At 33.8% G+C, this 20,207-nt stretch overlaps 2 protein-coding genes and 1 long non-coding RNA gene across 4 annotated transcripts in view; 1 reads left to right on the forward strand and 2 right to left on the reverse strand.

Moving 5' to 3' along the window:
• Positions 1-5,175, forward strand: part of LOC112044900 (programmed cell death protein 4) — a 32,272-nt gene extending 27,097 nt beyond the window's left edge. The window contains exon 10 of the mRNA XM_024080904.2: positions 435-5,175. Coding sequence (XP_023936672.2) covers positions 435-507 — 73 coding nt within the window. The 3' untranslated portion in view covers positions 508-5,175. The remainder of the gene's footprint in view (positions 1-434) is intronic.
• LOC112044865 (uncharacterized) lies at positions 4,985-7,309 on the reverse strand. Its single transcript, XR_008252208.1, has 2 exons — positions 7,196-7,309; positions 4,985-6,389 (listed from the first exon to the last, which is right to left on the reverse strand). It is a non-coding gene; the product is annotated as an uncharacterized LOC112044865 (long non-coding RNA).
• Positions 7,310-8,360: 1,051 nt separating this feature from the next.
• On the reverse strand, positions 8,361-19,974 carry LOC112044887 (uncharacterized). Of its 2 annotated transcripts, XM_052890019.1 has the most exons (5): positions 19,672-19,974; positions 17,247-17,738; positions 16,072-16,116; positions 13,133-13,304; positions 8,361-12,584 (listed from the first exon to the last, which is right to left on the reverse strand). In XM_052890019.1, exons 1-4 carry the CDS (start codon positions 19,851-19,853, stop codon positions 13,133-13,135), a joined length of 891 nt encoding a protein of 296 aa, XP_052745979.1. In that variant the 5' UTR covers positions 19,854-19,974; the 3' UTR covers positions 8,361-12,584. The 2 variants fall into 2 exon arrangements, with proteins under 2 accessions (XP_052745979.1, XP_052745980.1); XM_052890020.1 differs by lacking the exon at positions 16,072-16,116.
• Between the last annotated feature and the right edge of the window lie 233 nt (positions 19,975-20,207).

Consider the following 20,207-nt stretch of genomic DNA (forward strand, 5'->3'; position numbering starts at 1 on the left):
TTAATAAATTATCATAATGTCATTATTATTATTTTTATTTCATAAACAAACATAAAAAAAATGATTCAAATATTGTCCATCATAACCATTGACCTCTTACAATAAAAGGACGCACAATCATGTAGCAAATTTCACTTAAAAACTGGCCAATTTTGCTTTTTGAGTTTTAGAATTATTGGTAAAGAAAATTATTTCTAAATGCCTTTAAATATAGTTCAATATTCAATAAAATCTCAAATTCAGAGCAAAAGTATTAAGTTTTAAGGTTGAATTTGCAAATGCGACTACTTGAATTGAGTGTCAAGAAGTTGTGTTTGACACTCAATTGAGTGGGGACGTTTTTTGTTCGCTGATTGTGCATCCACTTTTTAATAGGAGATCGATGATCATAACCCATAATATGTGAATAAAATTATTTATTATCTCATCCGCAGGGGTCGCAAACGCTTCGTATCCGAGGGTGACGGCGGCGCCATCAAAGACCACGCGCTCAAACTGCGCGAGTAGACGCGCTAGCTTGTATGTTTGCACTACGTCATATGCGATGCGCGATAGAACGTACAATATATATATACATATATGTATGTATATTCGACATTTTAATATGGTACACATTTGAATTATCCTATTTGCATTTAATAAAATTCATCGGTATCTTAATATAAATGCGAAAGGTTAATGGGGATGATGACTAGGTTTGAATATATTGATTTTTATGATACATTCGGGTAAATAGGGTCAATGTTAACTAATTTATACATAAAAAGCAAAGATTGTCTGAATATTTGCAAAATAAATGAGATTATAAAATTTCAAAATCTATTAAAAATATTTTATCGTAATTAGATGAAAATTCATACAGTTTTAGCTTCCTTACATTAAATGTGACATTTTTTAATAGATAAACTATAAACATAAACGCACAAATAACAAAGATATTAGTAATTTTGTTTGAACGCGCATACAAATCTAACGATCATTACATTGGCTATGACGTCATTAGTTCGAGCCATTTTGTATGGGGCGTTTTTCAGGGATCCGCGGCAGCGCCGCAAATCTGCCTCTTTAAATCCCTGTAGCTCCGAAAGTAATGATCGCAGATACCCTGTTACTTTTACAAAATTGCTTTACTATTAGCATACACTTAATTTATATACAATTTAAAAAACTGTCATCATCCCTATTATCACATAATCTCAAAAACAGCTTGACGCTTTAGCGATTTAACGTTCCGGTACGATGTCGTGTAGAAACCGAAAGGAGTGTGGATTTTCATCCTCCTCCTTACAAGTTAGTCCGCTTCCATCTTAGATTGCATCATCACTTACCATCAGGTGAGATTGTAGTCAAGGGCTAACTTGTAAAGAATAAAAAAAATGCTTGATGTAAAAAGATGTTGGTAGGGAGGTAGTTTATAGTTGAGGTACGTTAAGAGCGGATTTTACGAGAGAGCCGGATTAAGGAGGTCTAAAGGCGGACGGATCCACGGGCGTCTGCTAGTACTCAATATATCCGAATCCTAATCGGCTGGGCCGATGGACGTTAGGGTCCCAAGGTGCTGGAATGGCGACCCCGCAATAGAAAGCGCAGTGTTGGTCGACCCCCCACCAGCTGGACTGACGATATATGACTGATAAAAATAATGATACCGTCTTGTTATTTTTAGAAGATCCTCAATCTCCTTCATCGGTTCTCAGATGTAATAGTTTTTCATTTCTTTTATGAAAATATATTTAAAAATGTATAAATAAAATGTTTTTATTAATACATTTTTAGAATTATCAGAAAATGGAATTCCAATTAATAATGATGATTAAAGATTGTCATTTGTTATCTGTTCTATAAAAATTCGATGACATTAAAAGATTTTTTTTTATCCTTAACAAGTTAGACCTTGACTGCAATACGTAAGTGATGATGCAATCTAAGATGGAAGCGGAGTAACTTGTAATGAATGGATGAAAATCCACACCCATTTCGTTTTCTACATTACAACGTACCGGAACGCTAAATCGCTTGGCGGTACGACTTTTATCGATATGATAACTAGCCACGGCCGAAGCCTCCCACCAGTCAAACCTGGGTACCATATTAAAATCCTCGATTTTACATTATATACAAATCAGTACAAAACCAATATTTTATATATAATATGTATCAGACCTAGAATAACAGTTAAAACTGTTTTTTTTTTTATACTAAAATGCAATTAAATTGAGAAATCCCATTTCTGATACAAATTAAGATATTAATTATACAATATCTGAGTAATAACTTGCTATAAAATGACCATAATCAATTAATAGACATTTTTTAATACTATATACATAATAATTATAGTTCTTTGTCATTATGTCAATATGTCAATAGGACGCCATCTTGTATTTTTTTTTTCAATTAATTATTAGACTCCGCGCCACGAAAGAAGTCGCGCGGCTAAAACGTGAACTAAAATTGACAGCGCCTTATACAAATGACAACGAGTGTCAATAAGACATTAGCGCCGCGTCTTTGGGACTTGTTTCGTGGCGCGGACTATATCTGTGCATGCAATGGTATTTAGATGTATGCATAATAAAATGTACCTAAATATATTCCTAAAATATTGAACGAATGCAATACACATAGTGAGGACGCTTCCACGTTTATATTACTAAAATTAAAATTATAATATTTAAGTAACAATATTACAATTAACAAAATATAGTATACAGATTAACTATTATTAACATTGAACTACGTTAAAATTGTCTGTGACGCGTAATGGCGCGTATGTCTTCATTTGTCATTCTTTTTTTTTTTAATTTACTAAGCTCAGGGTGTTAGCCATTTTGAATTTGGTGTCAGTCCACTTGACACTTTGATTTAGAACCATAGACAAGCGTTTTTTTGTTTAATGTAATAATTAATATTTAAGTATATATTTTTTAAAACGGCACGGCATTTGTGAGTACCTTTTCTTTTTTTTTTTTAATTATTGTGCCATTTGTATGAAGATATTGAGAATTTTTGAGGCGTGTATGTTTTTGATTTGCGATGTTCTTCAAAGCTGTATGCTCGTATGTTTTTTTTTTCATTATTGAATTGTATGAATGTATGGAGGATAACCATTGATAAAGATTTTTTACTGCAGAAAGAATTTTGTTAGAATAGGCTAATTGTCACTTTTTAAAATGGTGTTAAATTGTGAAAATAAAAAATTTTGAGACGTAAATACATGAAAATTTTTAATTTTTAAATATTTTTTTGACAATTAGAGCCAAAACACTTACCATACCATAGATATTTTTTGTCGAATTTCTTGTTCTTACGTACTATAAGTAGTACAGATATAGTAAGTAGGAGGTTATTTTTTATCGTTTCATGACGTCACGTAAGCACTAAACCTTAACCAAACGGTTTAATGTTTGTCAAGTGTCTATTTTGTGACGTCATGATGTTACTTTATGCTATCAACCGTAATCGTAGGAATAAACATAAACTAAGGCATGTCCAATTTTTTGCTTCTCTCAGTCCTGCTAAAACACTGTTTAGTGTTTCCGGGTTTACGTGACGTCATGACACAGATAAAATATAGACCTTGGCCGATAGCGTTTTAGCTCGTATTGACAAAAAATATTTAATTTTTTTTTTTTTCTGAAAAAATATGATACTTTTTTTCAATATAGTAGAACGATAATGAACAATTTAAAATTTTTCAGTTAGCCTATTATGTACTAGCCTATTATATATTTGACAAAATTTCCGGCTCTTTAAATAAGTCTACCTGACTTTCAAACCATTTTGAGAAATTCAATACTTTAATTTTAAGTACAAATGTAAAATTGTCTTTGCTTTTATTTCTATGGTTTTTCACTACCACTGCTATAAGTATGGTAGTTTTCTATTATTATTTTATAATAATAGAAAATATTTTTATAAATATATTGGTAAATTATCATAATTTAAAAGTTCATTTAGCGATGACGTCACTAGTCATGCGTTGCATCCTTTTCATCCACTACCAATGGATTAAGACAGAATATATATATATTTTTAATTTTCTTTCATAAACTACAAAATCCTTTTCATCCCCTACCAATGGATTAAGACAGAATATATACATTTTTTTAATTTTCTTTCATAAACTACAAAATCCTTTTCATCCCCTACCAATGGATTAAGACAGAATATATTTATTTTTTTTAATTTTCTTTCATAAACTACAAAATCCTTTTCATCCCCTACCAATGGATTAAGACAGAATATATACATTTTTTTAATTTTCTTTCATAAACTACAAAATCCTTTTCATCCCCTACCAATGGATTAAGACAGAATATATTTATTTTTTTTAATTTTCTTTCATAAACTACAAAAAAGTCTTAAAAGTCGTTCATCGTGTCATACGCAGTCGTAGTGAAAAGATGGGAATGTACAATAATGCATTTTTTTTTAAATAATTACTTATAGTTACTTTCGTAGACACAGTACCCGGTGAAAATACACAATTAAAAAAAATTGTGTGTCTGACTGTCTAAATAGTGTATGTTGTCCCGCAGCATACACTATGTACTACTCAATACTTATGTCTGTTATTTGTCTCATCACTACAAAGACAAACAGTTGGCATAACCTTGCAACAGCGCAGTTCAACAACCTCGTACGCCAGTTCGAAGTTACATCGCCCTGTCGGAAATGCAATTTCTGAGCGGCCGAAGGTCATGCTTTCTGCATACAGCTTGTATACTCTATTTTAGCTTGGCAACTTCGTTCGTAACACTCCCGATGTTCCGCGCGGGCCGGGGAGGCGTGTAGCGATGAACGAAAAACCCACGACTGATGCACGTCACGATTTCACACCCGCGCAGTCTTTCCCCCCCGTCGCCCGCATATCATGGGAGTGTTATCAACGAACTTTCCAGACTATAATTAAACCATTAATCGGTCACTCATAGAGGTAACTGGAACAAATTGTAGTATATAATTGCTTGTGACAGAGATGACAATATAATTTACTTTGCGTGGGACAGAGAACGCTATGTAAAGGAAGCTTTTTTTTTTTAGATGAGGGTAGTTGTGTATTTTGCGGGTAGTGTGATAATATAGTGTTAAGTTGTATTATTCGCCTGTCGTGGCTGATGCGATGTGTAAATATTGCCTCGAGGCAGAAATTAAATAAAGATATGTTCAATATACATGGCTTTTATTTATTTGACTGTCCCACCCTCACTTCTGTACGCCTAAAGTCAAGCCGCGTTTCTGACACCTGCCAATATCAATTAGATATTTTATTAACTTAAGGTAATCGAGTAATAACATAAAAAAATATTTATAAAGGTATTTATTTTGGGCAAAAATTATTAACAAATATAAAAAGGTGACATTGACAGGTGTTAGAAACGCAATCTCTGAGCGGCCTGGCTTTAGCGCTTAACTGATTTCTCCAAAATGTTTCCTACAAAACGCAACGCCTCGTTTGCTGTCAACGCATTTTGGACTGGACTCGAGAAGCAAGATCATAAACACGAAATCAATTCTCTTGTTCTTTTTGAATTTGCACGCAAATCGTAAACAAAATTGTTAACTTACAAACAATCCTACTAATATTATAAACGGGAAAGTTTGTTACTCTTTAACGTCACGACTACTAAGAGGATTTAGCTGGAAATTGGATGAAAATCATGTCCTAGATTAACTCATAAGATAGTCCCGAATGAAACCATGAATTCTGCAAAATTTGCGAAAAATTGGTTGTAAGGATGGTATGAACTCTTTCATGCAAAAACGAGAGACTAGATTTGAGAATTTGTGGACACTAATTTTACGCGGACAAATCGCGGGTATCAGCTTTTAATTAATATTAAAGGAAATGAAATTATATAAAACAATATGTTTTTTTTTATTATTTTATTCCAATTTATCTACATAAACTCTAAAACCATTCTTTCTGGCGCAGTCTGGACGTCTGGTAAAAAAAGAAAATCATGCAACCAGGTCAGCAAATTGAAATTCAGTTTTCGGTTCTTGTTTTGCGTATCTCCGCAACTCTTTTAGCAATAACACTCTAAATACATCCTTATCTTCTCGTATGTCCCCAGGCTTATAGGAAAGATCCTTTTCTTTGAAAGCAAGTAATTTTTTGAGAAGCATTTTCAAATATTTTGATCCAACAAACTTTGGTGATGGTTTACGGCTGGGTAAGTAGATTATTCCGTCTTTATCAAATAATTTCTTTAAATGTTGAAGTTTCAACGCAGATCGTCTCATGGACATATTTTCAAAGGATGTGGCGCGAATTCTGCCGGTCTTTAGCGCCAACGGGGAATAGCTGTTTGGGAATTTGTTTAAATTGATGTTCGATCTCAGATGTCCAGTGTTTGGCAAAACTCGTGCCGTTACCATGCTCACTAGAATATAGAAAATTGGGTAATTTTCTTAATCTATGAAATAAAAACTTATAAAAGCCTAGTGGGTTAAGCTAGGACGGGTTTTTATACTTATTAAAGGTTTTCTTTCTGTCTAGAAATTCTCGACAAGTGTCATGTCCACAGATTTATGAGGTAACAAGATTTATAAAGTGTCAATTCTTCGTATTGAAACCAGCGTACCCAGCGTACCTACCTTACCTAAATAATAAATGGCTGTTTAATATTTAGTGAAAAATTAAATATGTCACCCTTACTTTAGAATTAGATATTATTTATTCCTTTTGCCACAGAACAAAACGAGACTGCTAGTACATGCGCGGACACGCTTGCGTTGTTCCGCACATGCGGGTGTACGCGGGCCACGCCCCCTTGCTACTTCTATTGCTAAAAGCGTTGTATGTTCTGTGATCATATCATATCATAATTCATTTATTTCAAGTACCTAGACATTTTACAACCACTATTGAAACGTCAAGATTGACTATTTGTAAAGGCTACCACCGGCTCAGAAGGCAGATCCTGCTGAGAGCCAGCAAGAAACTCAACAGTTGCTCTTTAAAAAAAAACTATACAGTATTATAATTTATAATTAATTGTTAACATCATTACAATAGATACCATTCAGTTTTACTTCCTGTGTGAAGGGGAAAGCTGATCCAGCATCTTTATCATTAGGGAACTTATCAATTGTGTAGGAAATAAAAGATGCCTGGCTAATAAGGATTAGGCTAGTAGGCCGTTAAAGTAGACTGACATACGAAAATTACTCAGTATTAGGTACTTACCAAATAAAAGGCAACAAGCCAGTCGCCATGTCGAATAGTAATCCATTTTATACTAAAAACAAATTATTTATGTAAGTTAGGATAGTGTATAAACTTACATTTGTAATGTATGGTTAGGTATAAAAATTAATATGTACTTACAAAAACCAATCAATGTTATCGTCAAAATGAAATAATAATTAATTTCAGTGTCCTGGTACAAGTAGGTACCACTTTCAGAATTTCAGTCTGTCGGTTATGTGACCAAGTTAGTAAGGAAGTATCTTATCACAGTTTAGTAATTAGTAATTAGCAGTATTAAGACTAGGTTTCCTTAAATGGATTACATTTTTTTTTGTTTGTCTTTTCTTTTTGATTAGAGTAAGTAAATAATTTGCGTTGTACCCTATGTAAGCATGTTGTGTTTGCTTCAAGTACAGGCACAATTACGTGAGGATGAGAAGAAGCTATTTTTTAATACCTATATGTTAGATTAAAAAGATTAAGTATTTGTGCCAGATTAGCAAACCAAGAATAAAAAAAAAAAAATCACCGCGTTTCATTACCATTTGCCACTAAAAAGATGTACGTCTACTATGTAGTATGTACGTCTCAATACCTACGCCTGAAAAGTGCGCAACCGAGGAGCAGCAAGCCGCGTCGCGCCTGCACGCTGTTGGCACGGTAAGAAGTGCGCAGAATAGGTTGCGCATAAAAACGTAACGCTGTCATTCGTTCATCGAGTTTTACTGTCCATATTTTTTTCATACCGGGTATTTTTGTAGCAAATTCCAAAAATAGGTAAGTACTCAGCGACCTAAAAACGTCCTTAATAAATGAATTCCAAAACCAATCTTTAGGTGGACTTTTTAAGTAGGTAATTCAATGCAAAAACAAAAATTTAAGGTTGATTTTGCTTTGAACTTAGGGTTTTATTGTAAACAGCTTCAATATTTAACTATAAGCGAAGGTATTTAGATTTAATCTTCTTTCAATTTTACTAAAACTGCCCAAACAAATGTGAACAGTTTTTATGTGAAATTTTCTACATGATTATGCTTCTTTTTTTAATAGATAACATCTCTTATTTACTTTTATACCTCCTTAGGTAAATAACATCTCGATGACTAACTATATGTGTGTGATCCTTTATCCTTCAGAATGTCCAATCAAATAAAACAAGCAATAATTACAAAAGAAACTTTATTATTTCAAACTTTTTATTAATTAGTAATTATCACAATATGTTCATTATTACAATAAAGCATGACAATTAATTGCAAACAAATATATTAACAATGATATGTCATCATCCATAACAACATTAATTTTAATTACAAGTGACGAAATAGTTTTAAATCTATCACAAAATTGTCAGGTAACTATTCCTTTTCTTTTCGACATTTTAGAATCAGGACAACTGTACACTAAGACCTTTAGAGCCGATTTTTCAATAAAAAATTAACAAAAAATATGGAACTGAAGTTTTGACTGTAATTTCTATACCTACAAACTTAGCCTATTTATTAAAAGCGATTGAAAAATCGGCCCGTAGGTATATATTATGTAAATAATACGGCGGCCATGCCGTGACGCACAAGTCATAACGCAGTCATGCCGTGATGCACAAGACATAACGCAGTCATGCCGTGACGCACAAGTCATAACGCAGTCATGTCGTGACGCACAAGTCATAACGCAGCCATGCCGTGACGCACAAGTCATAACGCAGTCATGTGACGCACAAGTCATAACGCAGTCATGTGACGCACAAGTCATAACGCAGTCATGCCGTGATGCACACGACAGAACGCCTGATATATAAATTTTAATAAAATATTTCACATAGTAAGGAGTCCCCTGAAGTTCAACTTCGTGTGACGAGATTAATGAGTACGTAATTTTTAATATTTACATGATTTTGGACATTTAAATTAACATCGAGTTCCTGAACAACAAAATTGGTATTGGTAAATTTAATATAATAAATAGTATAGGGAGTAAGAACTTTGTGTTTGTATGAAAGCTGGTATAATCGACCCGACGGCGACGCCATTTTGATTTTTCAATTATTACTACAACTACAAATTATTGGACGGAAAATCTACCACTACAGGGTGTATTTTTTTTTTAATTTATTTTTTTAATTATTTAACAAATTATCTAGCAGGCAATGTACTACGAGTAAGAAAAGGTTTGAAGAAAGTAAAGGTTTGAGCAATCTTGACGTAAATAATATTTTTTTTTAACTAATGAAAATAATATGTTAATTTATTTTTCTTTTAACAATCACCCCCGCAGACTTCTCTATTACTAAACAAACACATCTTGAATAAACTGACATTTTTTTAAATTGTGTAATAGGTATGTACGTATGAAAATTATACAAATACTTAAATAAATAAGACTACTAATAAATGGACTTGAATTTGGTGTAAATCAATTAATTGTTAAAAAGAAATAAAGAAATTGTTAATAATTTACAAAAAGTTATATAGATACAATAGTAGAAACATGATCTTCAAGCTTATAAATAAATTGGAAAAATAAATAATACACAAAGACAAATTAGTTATAGAAGTATTCTTTGAACTGCATAGTTTACGTGAAAAAAAAGGCATTACTACATTAAAAAATATATAAAAAGCCATAAGTTACAAAGTTTGTATCTACTAAGGCTTTCGGAACATCGTGCGTTAAACTGCGCAGTACAAGATTTTAGGCATCATCAGTAACGCAGGGGCGTTATTTGTTACTTATTTCCGAGGCGTCACAAGATTGCATCAGACTATAACAATGATTTAGACCATCAACCATTTCTATACAGAGATAAATTCATCATTTAGGAAATCATAATCATAGTTTTTAGTTGATAAATATTATTAATAGACAGACTATTAATTAATATTAATAGAATATTAATAATAATTTTATCATAAAAATGGAATCTACTTTAAAAACGTATTTCAGTTGTTGATTTTAACACATTTTTTTTAAAACAGATTTTCATGAAAATGAAATGTAACCAATCTGGAAGTGTACAAAAAAAGAATTTTCTAAATTGGTTAGTGAATGACGAAATTATGAGGTACTTAACAAACATTAAAAAAAAAAAAAAAACATATGCTTCCAATTGAGAACCTCCTTCTTTTTTGAACTCGGTTAAGAATAAAAAGTAAATCTGCAGGGGCCTTGATAAATTGTAATTTAATTTATAAATACTTATAAAATACATTTTAATATCACACTAATATGTACTTCGTTCTAAGTGCAGTAACAAACAACAGATAAATAATTCATTTTTTTTTTTCACTGTAATAATTTTATGTTATATCTATAAATCGATTTTATTTAAAAAATATGAACTATTCAATTTACACAACTACTTTATATTCTACGATCAATTTCATTTAATATGTAAATAATAGTAAATGTATTTATACACAATTTTCTAAAAAAATATTACTTTCAAAATAAACTCAGTCACGCATGGAAAAAAAAAGTGCGAAAGGACAAGAACTCAAAACATTAACATTTAAAAAAAAAATCGCGATCGCACTTCTGGGACTACAGATAACGTATACGAAATATTTTCTATTTCTTATGACAGACCACGTTTTTTTTTTCAATATTAATTTGAAAATGCAATTTCGAAAAGGGCACATGTCTGAAAATTTAAAGCGTTTAAAAGAAATTAAAAAAAAATCTAATTATTTTCATAATCATTGGCGACGTGTTCACCGGGACGCAAATAAAAAGTAGGTAAAATTAGTTATAAGATGACGTGCAATTTTATTACGAATTATTTTTATTTTTCATTAATTATAAGATATCATACCGTGTCATTTTAATATTTTAGTTTAATTTACGACGTATATTTAAATTATTATACTTTTGTATGTGGATTTTTATCCTTAATAAAGAAATTATTATTATAACCAATGTATAATTTCTAAAAGTAACTTTTAATTAATTAGCCTTCGAAAATTACTAAATTATTTTTAAATTAATGTAACTATGTTATTAAGATTTTTTTTTTTCATTTTATGAGATATTTTATATTTGTGAGATGTATGTATAGAATGTCCGAGATGTGCCTTTTTCGAAATTACATATTCATTTAAATTACAAAATTATTTTATCTACATCTACTTATATTATCAAAAAAAAGCCTATCTATAATGTTCGCACGTTACAATGGACGCTTCAGAGTAGGCGTCCACTGATCCGTATCGTACGTGTCGGACGCATCGCAACAAACGGATTGTAGTAATCTTTATATAAAGTTGTCCAAGTGCGTCCATTGATCCGCATCGCACATGTCGGACGCATCGCAACAAACGGATTTTAGTTTTCTTTCTATAGAAAGTCATACAATTACGTCCACTAATCCGCGTCGTACGTATCGGACGCATTGCAACAAACGGATTTTAGTATTCTTTCGATAGAAAGACATACAAGTGCGTCCACTAAACCGCATCGAACGGATTTTATCTACCGTCAAATTAAAAATCCGTTTGATGCGTTACGTCCGTACGGTCAAGTAGACGCCTACGTTTAATGAGACATACTTATCTTTAATTCTTTAATTATTTGTTCCAAAAGTTAACCATTGTAAAATGCGATCAGTTTAATTAACTAATATCCAAAAACCATTGTTCCCTATTATTGCTACCAGAGATTTAAACTTTTTTTTTAAATGTGAAAATGACAGTGCTGTGACAGCGGTTGTCGAGGCAAAACACAGACTGAAGTGAAAAGATAGACGCACATTTTGGAAGAATAACAAATTATCCATAATTCTTTTTGCGGCCATTTGAGTAATTTATTTGTTATTTAACAGGGGTTAAATAAGAAATAAAATACTATTGTCGGATATATGAATACTGGAATAATGTGATTTCCTTGAAACTATTAAAGTCAGCTGTCAAATTGTCACTAGGTCATATAAATTTTAATGTCATACTTACATCTTTTATTATTAAATCTGAAATAAACCAATCACTAATTTAAAAACGCGCTCAGTTTTTAGTAAGTTGTCAAGAAGTTACTAAAAATGACACATTACTTTACTTAAATTAAATTTAATTTATATACTTTTTGATTTTGTGTTTTTGATGTATAAAACTAAAATACACGACAATTTCAGCTTTCAAACTGCAGGCTGTCTTATATGTCTTTTAATGACATGTCTTTTAATGACATCTTTTCTCTGTCTATATTTTTTCCTTTAGTCTGTGATTTATTGTTTTGCAATAGTTTGGCTAAAGCCTAAAGATACGAAGACTAGATTTATCGTTTTTTTTTTTAATAATCGTGTAGATCTTCAGAGTTCAGCCAAGCTGTATGTTTGACGACTCAGTGCCTGCTGAGTCAAGGTGCCAATTCTGAAGAATCAACGCGAAGATTTCTGAAATAAAAAACGTTTATTGTAGCTCAACGGTAAGAGCGGTCGGACTCATCACCGAGGGGTAGTAATTCGACCCCCTTCCCGTTGGTCTATTGTCGTACCCACTCCTTTCCCTACTAGTTGGAGGGGAATGAGAATATTGGTCATATTTAAAAGATATTTTGACGACCCCCGTGGCGCAGTGGTAAGCGCGGTGGAATTACAAGACGGAGGTCCCCGATTGAGGTTTTCTTAATTGGTCCAGGTCTGGCTGGTGGGAGGCTTAGGCCGTGGCTAGTTACCACCCTACCGACAAAGACGTACCGCCAAGCGATTTAGCGTTCCGGTACGATGTCGTGTAGAAACCGAAAGGAGTGTGGATTTTCATCCTCCTCCTAACAAGTTTGCCCGTTTCCATCTTAGATTGCATCATCACTTACCATCAGGTGAGATTGCAGTCAAGGACTAACTTGTAAAGAATAAAAAAAATATATATTCTATATAAAAAAAAAATTGTTCGTGAATTTGGGTGCAATACAAGTCCATATGTAATTGGTCCGAGTTCTCACCTAAATGTCGACAGTCTTGCGGCAGTTGGGGCACGTCTGCTGCTCCTGCAGCCAGGGCAGGATGCACGCCTGGTGGAAGTGGTGCGTGCAGGGGAGGCTCATCACCTCCTGGTTGCGCAGGATGAGCTCGAAGCAGATGGAGCACTCTTCCAGGGTCCACGACCTTTCACGGCTGTAATGTACAACGTCATTATCAACCCATATTCGGCTCACTGTTCAGCACGAGTCTACTCTCAGAATGAGAGGGGTAAGGCCAATAGTCCACCACGCTGGCCCAATGCGGATTGGCAGACTTCACACACACAGAGAATTAAGAAAATTCTCTTGTATGCATCTATAATCGTTCCTTCACTGTTTGAGACACGTGACATTTTAAATATTTAAAATTTCAAAATTCATTTATTTCAATTAGGCTTACTTTACAAGCACTTTTGAAATGTCAGGATTATGTCACAACTTATTTTAGTCCAATGGTGGTAATAATAGTCGAAAACTTAAAATTAAAGTTACGAGGGTTCCAAACGCGCCTTGGTCCGAGAAGAGCCAACAACAAACTCACGTCAAGGTTTATTTTTTTGTTTTTATCACCATTTTACAAACTTATTTAAAACTAAGTTTTCGTCATATAATACAGTTTAACACCAAGCTTTATTATCATTTATATAATCATTAACACTATAAAAAAATGTACACTTTAAAATGCTCAGAGCTGAAAGAACCAAGGACCATGCCCTGAATTTGATTTGATTTACTTTTTTATTTACATAGGGTAATAATGTTTGACAATAACAATCACTATCAGTTGTTAATACTATTTTTTTTGTGTTTATCTGTAAAACAACTTGCTCTATGAGGCACGGGGGTAAAACCAAACCTTCCCATTCCAGACAGAATTCGCACTTATACTTAGAATTACCGCAGCGTTCGGGAAACTCCGTGACATTTTTTCGTCCGAAGTTCCTCAGTGCTTGAAGACGAAAGTCTTCGAACAGTGGGTGTTGCCAGTGATGACCTAGATCCGAGACTTGGTCGCTAATTAGGGGCCTTATTAAAGGTTCAAAGTCACTTGCGAGACTCGGATTTCTCTGCGTGATCCAATCAGAAATGAGAAAATCCACAGACAAACCAAAGTCACATAGCTCAGCGAGTTGCGAAGCTAAAGGGGCAATTGGCGGGCCACACAGTTTGAAGAGCCGATGGACTTTGGGGTCCCAAGGTGTTGAAATGGCGACCCCGCACCGGAAAGCGCAGTATTGGTCGACCCCAGGTGGACCGAGGACATCAAGCGGAATGCATGAAGCCGCTGGATGCTGGCGGCTCGAGACCGTTGTTTGGAAGTCCATGCAAGAGGCCTATGTCCAGCAGTGGACGTCCATCGGCTCATATGATGATAATGGTTACATAGCCTGGTACAGGACTCAGCCTAGATTTTAAAGAAACAGTTATAAACATAGACTGGTGCAGGACTCAGCCTATATAGACTTACCAACAAGACAATTACATTTTAAAGAAACAGTTATAAAACATATTTTTAAATACAAAATTATTGCCCATTAGTAACTAAACTATGTCAAATAAAAATATATATTTCATGCTTAAACAGTTTACATACATAATAATACTCTTATGAATTAAAAAATTAAAAAAAAAAACAATTAAATCAGAAAAACAAACAATAAGTAAAGTAACATATTTTATTAATCAATAATGATATTTTGCATGCAAACACTTGGACCTTGAACGAATTGAATGTTGAGTCAACCGTTATTATAGTCATTCCAATCCCTCCTAAACTTAAAGAGTAAAATACGGTTTGAAGATCTTGTATGCTGTATGGATATTGGACGGTAAATAGGATGGATAGTAGAAAAATGCTTGTGAACAAAATGTGTCAAGAATCGATAAAATAAGGAATCTATACTATTATAAAGCTTCTATCAGTATTAGATAGCTATAGGCTATATTATATTATCCAAGTATTCCTACGGGAACGAGAAGCACGCGGGAGAAACCGCGCGACGTCAGCTAGTGAGTAAGAGGAAGTCTGAAAGTGGCGCCAGCTGAGCAGTAAAAGATTAGCATGGTATGGACATGTAATGCATAGGGATGAAAGTCATATTACCAGAAGAATGTTGAATTTGCTAGTGGAAGGACACAAGAGGAGACGGCCAAAGACGAGATGGCTGGAGTGTGTCAAAGAGGATATGGGGGATGAGGATGAGGAAAGGGAGTAGATGTTCAATTGGCAAGTAATGGAGACAAATACAGGAAATATTTTGCCGACCCCACCCAAATGGTACAGGGTAAAGGAGATGATGAGTCTGTAGTGTTTGTGTCTCGTTATCAACCCATATACGGCTCACTGCTGAGCTCGAGTCTCCTCTCAGAATGAGAGGGGTTAGGCCAATAGTCCACCACGCTGGCCCAATGCGGATTGGTAGACTTCACACACGCAGAGAATTAAGAAATTCTCTGGTATGCAGGTTTCCTCACGATGTTTTCCTTCACCGATGAGACACGTGATATTTAATTTCTTAGTGATATTTAGTGTTTGTGTCTACTAAATAGATACTTACAATACTACATACACTATATGTACATTGGTAGTGGGGGCATGGAACAGTCTGTCACCGGCGCTTGACCGGAGTGGTTGTGTGTGGTCTGCTTGCCATACCAGTGTAGGAATGCACCAGTGATTTGCTTATCTTATAGTAAGGATGAGGGTACTTACAGAGTCATTTCAGTCAACAGTTTTATAGTGAAAAGATTCAACCAAACAAGGGATATAAAACATTACTTATTGTCCAACTTTTGGGTTGAGTCTATGGGTTTATAACCTTCAAACAACCATCATGCATGTTCACAGTTTAGTAAGACATAACATATCTAACTGAACACTCTCCAATAACCCAAAACCCAAATCAAATTTGATTTCTTACAAGACTTGTGATCTGCGGTGTATTGTGAAGTCTGTCTTCTGTTGCCTATTAAATTAAAAATTTAGTCAATTAACACAATTAATGATTCACATAACAAATGATAGATAACTTAAAACTATGAACATAAAATCGCTAACTTATGACCATACTCTTATATATCAAGAAAGGCTATAAGTATTGAAAAACATAGCTTTTTATTTTGTTTAAAAAAAGATTTGATTTTTATTCATATGACATTTATTCACATGCTATGAGCGCTATTTACCAACAACCAAATTAAAAACGAGGGTATACATCACTAGTCATTTCACACCTATTATTTAATGTAATTAATTTCTTAAATTAATGAAAATAAATTTAATTAATAAGTTTATAACACTTAATACAATAGAATGACAAAATAAAATATTTAAACTAAAACTAAGAATTACACAATACATTAAATTTAAATTTATATAATCATGTTAATGTATATAAATAAATAAGCTTATAACGATTAAATATGGTTAATATATTTTGTATAACATTTTATAAACAAACCATACATAACTTAAAATAAATAAGTTATGATATGACATGCGTTTATATCTTCATTTCTAATTTCTTTGTTGTAAACAGAACAGTACTTATCAAGAAAGGCTGTAACATAGAAAAACATGGCATTTTATTTGTTTAAAAGAAAGATTTGATTTTCCCAAATCATGCATATTTTTTATTTAATAATCTTAAATTTTTTAAAATACTATCTTTATTATACATAGAGTAAAATACAATTTTATTCTGAAATTAAGGAACATGATAAAATTGTCTATACTACAGCCTTACTCAATGTTTACCATCACACAAATTAAAGATGAGGGTATAAATTGCTAATAAAATACTAGAAAAGTGAAATACTTTTCATTTCTATTAATAAATTAAAATTAATTTGTTCCTAAATTAATGAAAATAGATGCAGGGTCTTTTTGAATGAGAAATTGCGCATTTCACGAAGAATAAATAAACGTGATATCTTACTAAACCCCCCTTCAACCCCCTTCAATGTTTCGAGATTTTTGTCAAAGACCCCTTCCCCATTTTCGAGCCTCACTTGATCAATGGACGACCCCTTAAACAATAAACCCCAAAAATCACAGATTTTTGAAGAATTACCTTAAATAGCAAAACTAACTTACCGTGTGATCCTGGGACTTGAAATTAATTGTAAACGAGGGGATAGTATGGGTGAAATCGACATTCCAATTTGTTGGATACCATCTATGAAATTTCTGAAGCTAGAGTGACGGTTGTGATTGCTAGAGTGATACGGCACGTCCGAAGAGCTCTCAATCTCCCATACACTTGACTCAGAGTCGGAGGACTCACTCGTGTCCATGTCTACGTCACTGTCTGAACTACTAGAGCTGAGGTGATCCGACTCATTTGACTCGACACTCATATCCGAGTCATTATAGCTCTCATAGTCATTCATACTGATATCCTCGTCGTTGTCACTCTCATCCTCAATGTTTATATTTATACGGACGCTGCAGTTTTCAAAACTAGTGTCCGTGGTTGTGTGCTCTGATATCGTTGAGAATGAATCGGATTCTGGTTGCTCTGATGTAGATGAGAATGAGTTGGATTCTGAGTGCTCCGATATAGATGAGGATGATTCTGATTCATTGCTGATGGAAAATGATGGTGATAGAATTTGACTAATGAAAGTAGAGACTAAAATCGACCGCCAGGGAATGCCCTCTGGCCCAGGGAACCCAGGTCCACCCCCATATAAAAGTATATGGAGATGATAATACAATGTATAAATAAGGATCTGGTTAAATAATTGGCTTATTAAAAGTATGTTTCTTTAAGAGAAATACATTTTTTTATCACTCTCCTAGGACAAAATGTTCGCCGGTGTACCAAAGCGGCAAAGTAGCTTTTGGAGCTATATTATTTTTTCTGTTACTTGCAAGCTTAACAAACAAGAAAACGAACAAACAAATCAACCATAAGTCATCAAAAAATATTGTAAAGCTCAGGCTGTAATGTAAACGATCTTAGCTTGTCCCTGTTGTGGTCAAATTAAAGATGAATTAAAAATATCATAAAACGACCTTTAAGCAACCTTTTTTTGATATAGTAATAAATTCATTATTAAAGTAGAATTATCTAGATTTTTTTTAGATACAAGTAAATTACCGGGTGGTTAGGTAGGCCTGGGCCAATGATGGGCATTCCCTTTTAAAACAAAATGGAGGGCATTCCCAAAACAATGGTGCAAATATTTAAATAACTTAACTTAACTTTGAGCAATTTTTTTTTCAATATTTAGTAATATTTTCACACATATACGATTTATTTATTATAAGAAGATTAGTATATTTTTTTTAATTTGCCGGGCGATTACAGTCTCTACTTTCATTAGCCAAACTTTAGTTAAAAAGCAAAAGAAAATAAAAAGCTGAAATAAAGAACTGGAGAAAAGTAACATGAATTGCATCAATCTGCATTTCTTTGTATGTTTCCTGTAAGCTACCACATTCACTATTAACTGGCCAAATGAAAAATGCAAATGCACCATTTTTGACATTCTGCCTGGACCTTAACCCTTTGGTTTTGGGATGAGACGAGTCAGTCGCAGTTGATGTCGCTTGGACGCGTACAACTACAACATGGGTATATTCAAGTCAAGACTAAATAGACATCTTCTATGCAAGCGCGTTTCACCATAAGCTGCAGCTTCCTCTTACTGTCAAACACGATTGCAGCCAAACGCTCACTAAATAATGTACAACAAAAAAGTCATGTCATGTGTCACTCCTTCACACAATACTGTGCAGTCACACAATGCCCCTTACGTTGCTATGATGTTGACCTATATGCCCACACACTGTTTTACTCGTACTCTCCTTTGATTCGCGTTCATTACTGACAAAATAGGGAGTGGTGACCAGGAGGATTAACACGGCCACATGACTTCTCCGCCTAGCCATGCTTGCACTTAACGCACAGGCTGTTAAGTGCACAGATGCACAGTTCGCGCACGTTAAGGAGTGGAGGCGAAGATAAGTAACAGGACACTATGTCTCTGCCTACTGCCTTCCCTACTTCCCACACCACTCTTCAGTGTGTAGTGGGCCCGTTATTACAAACATTTTACAGTTATGGGAATCTAACCCACAATCAGAAGGCAGGATCACTGCCTACTGCTCTTAATGGCTGTTATATATAACAAATACCAAGCAAAGTGAAAAGCTTTTTCCAGTGGAAGCGTCAAGCTAGTAGGTACCTATTTATATTAAACAGTGCAATGTCTGAAATAACAAACATGTCACTTCCTATTTACCACATTTTCGTTGAATATGCCAAGTTTGGTCAATGAAGGTCGCACAAGTTGATTTGCGTCACAATAATGGAGGCCAACCGAATGCGTGCAATAAAGTCTATTGACCACATCTTGCGTATTACAATAAAAAATAATTGAAGGTATTTTAACAAAAAAAACACTAAATTTTTTACGATAACTGCTTGTTTCCAGATGCTCACAAATTGTACTCAAAAATAATATTATCCTGCTGGATCATAAAGGTACTACTAATTTTTAAGACTACTTACAAGGTCTGTGGTGATTCGCCCCATCCCTGCGATGAAGCACCCTCGGACGAAGGATTCTCAGGACTCTTGCTGAAGAAGTAGTACAGAGCGGCCCCAACACCGACGCCAATAGCCGCGGCAGCTAAACCAAGGCCGCGACTTGAGCATCCATTCTTCTGTCGGTCTTCTTCGCGTAAACTCATGATTTTCTTCCTTTTTTTAAAATTGCGTTTCAATTTCACTCCTGTGGCGATTTCGAAACGGATATTTTTATTTTTCTGACTTTGACAGATGCAAAATAAAAATATGACGGTTACACAGATTACTACATACAACTATCAAGAGAGTTTACATTTGCTTTTGGTTCTAGTTAGGCAGAAACCACATGATACATTTCTTTACTTTTTTTAGTCGAACAAAATTACTTTTATTTTATTTTATTTTATTTATACTTTATTGCACAAAATAAAACAAAAACAATAACAAAGGAAAACATAGAAAACAAGTATGTGCAAAGGCGGTCTTATTGCTTATAGCAATATCTACCAGACAACCTT

Source organism: Bicyclus anynana, chromosome 26, assembly GCF_947172395.1.
Source record: "Bicyclus anynana chromosome 26, ilBicAnyn1.1, whole genome shotgun sequence".
In the NCBI taxonomy this organism is placed as follows: Eukaryota; Metazoa; Arthropoda; class Insecta; order Lepidoptera; family Nymphalidae; genus Bicyclus; species Bicyclus anynana.

Excerpts from the sequence above, each read along its gene's own strand:
- LOC112044887 (XM_052890019.1), bottom strand. The coding sequence starts at position 19,853 with ATGAGTTTACGCGAAGAAGACCGACAGAAGAATGGATGCTCAAGTCGC. Across the intron at positions 17,739-19,671 it reads GGCGAATCACCACAGACCTT|CAATGAATCAGAATCATCCT; the intron begins GTAAGTAGTCTT and ends ATTTTCCATCAG. Across the intron at positions 16,117-17,246 it reads TCAAGTCCCAGGATCACACG|GCAACAGAAGACAGACTTCA; the intron begins GTAAGTTAGTTT and ends TTAATTTAATAG.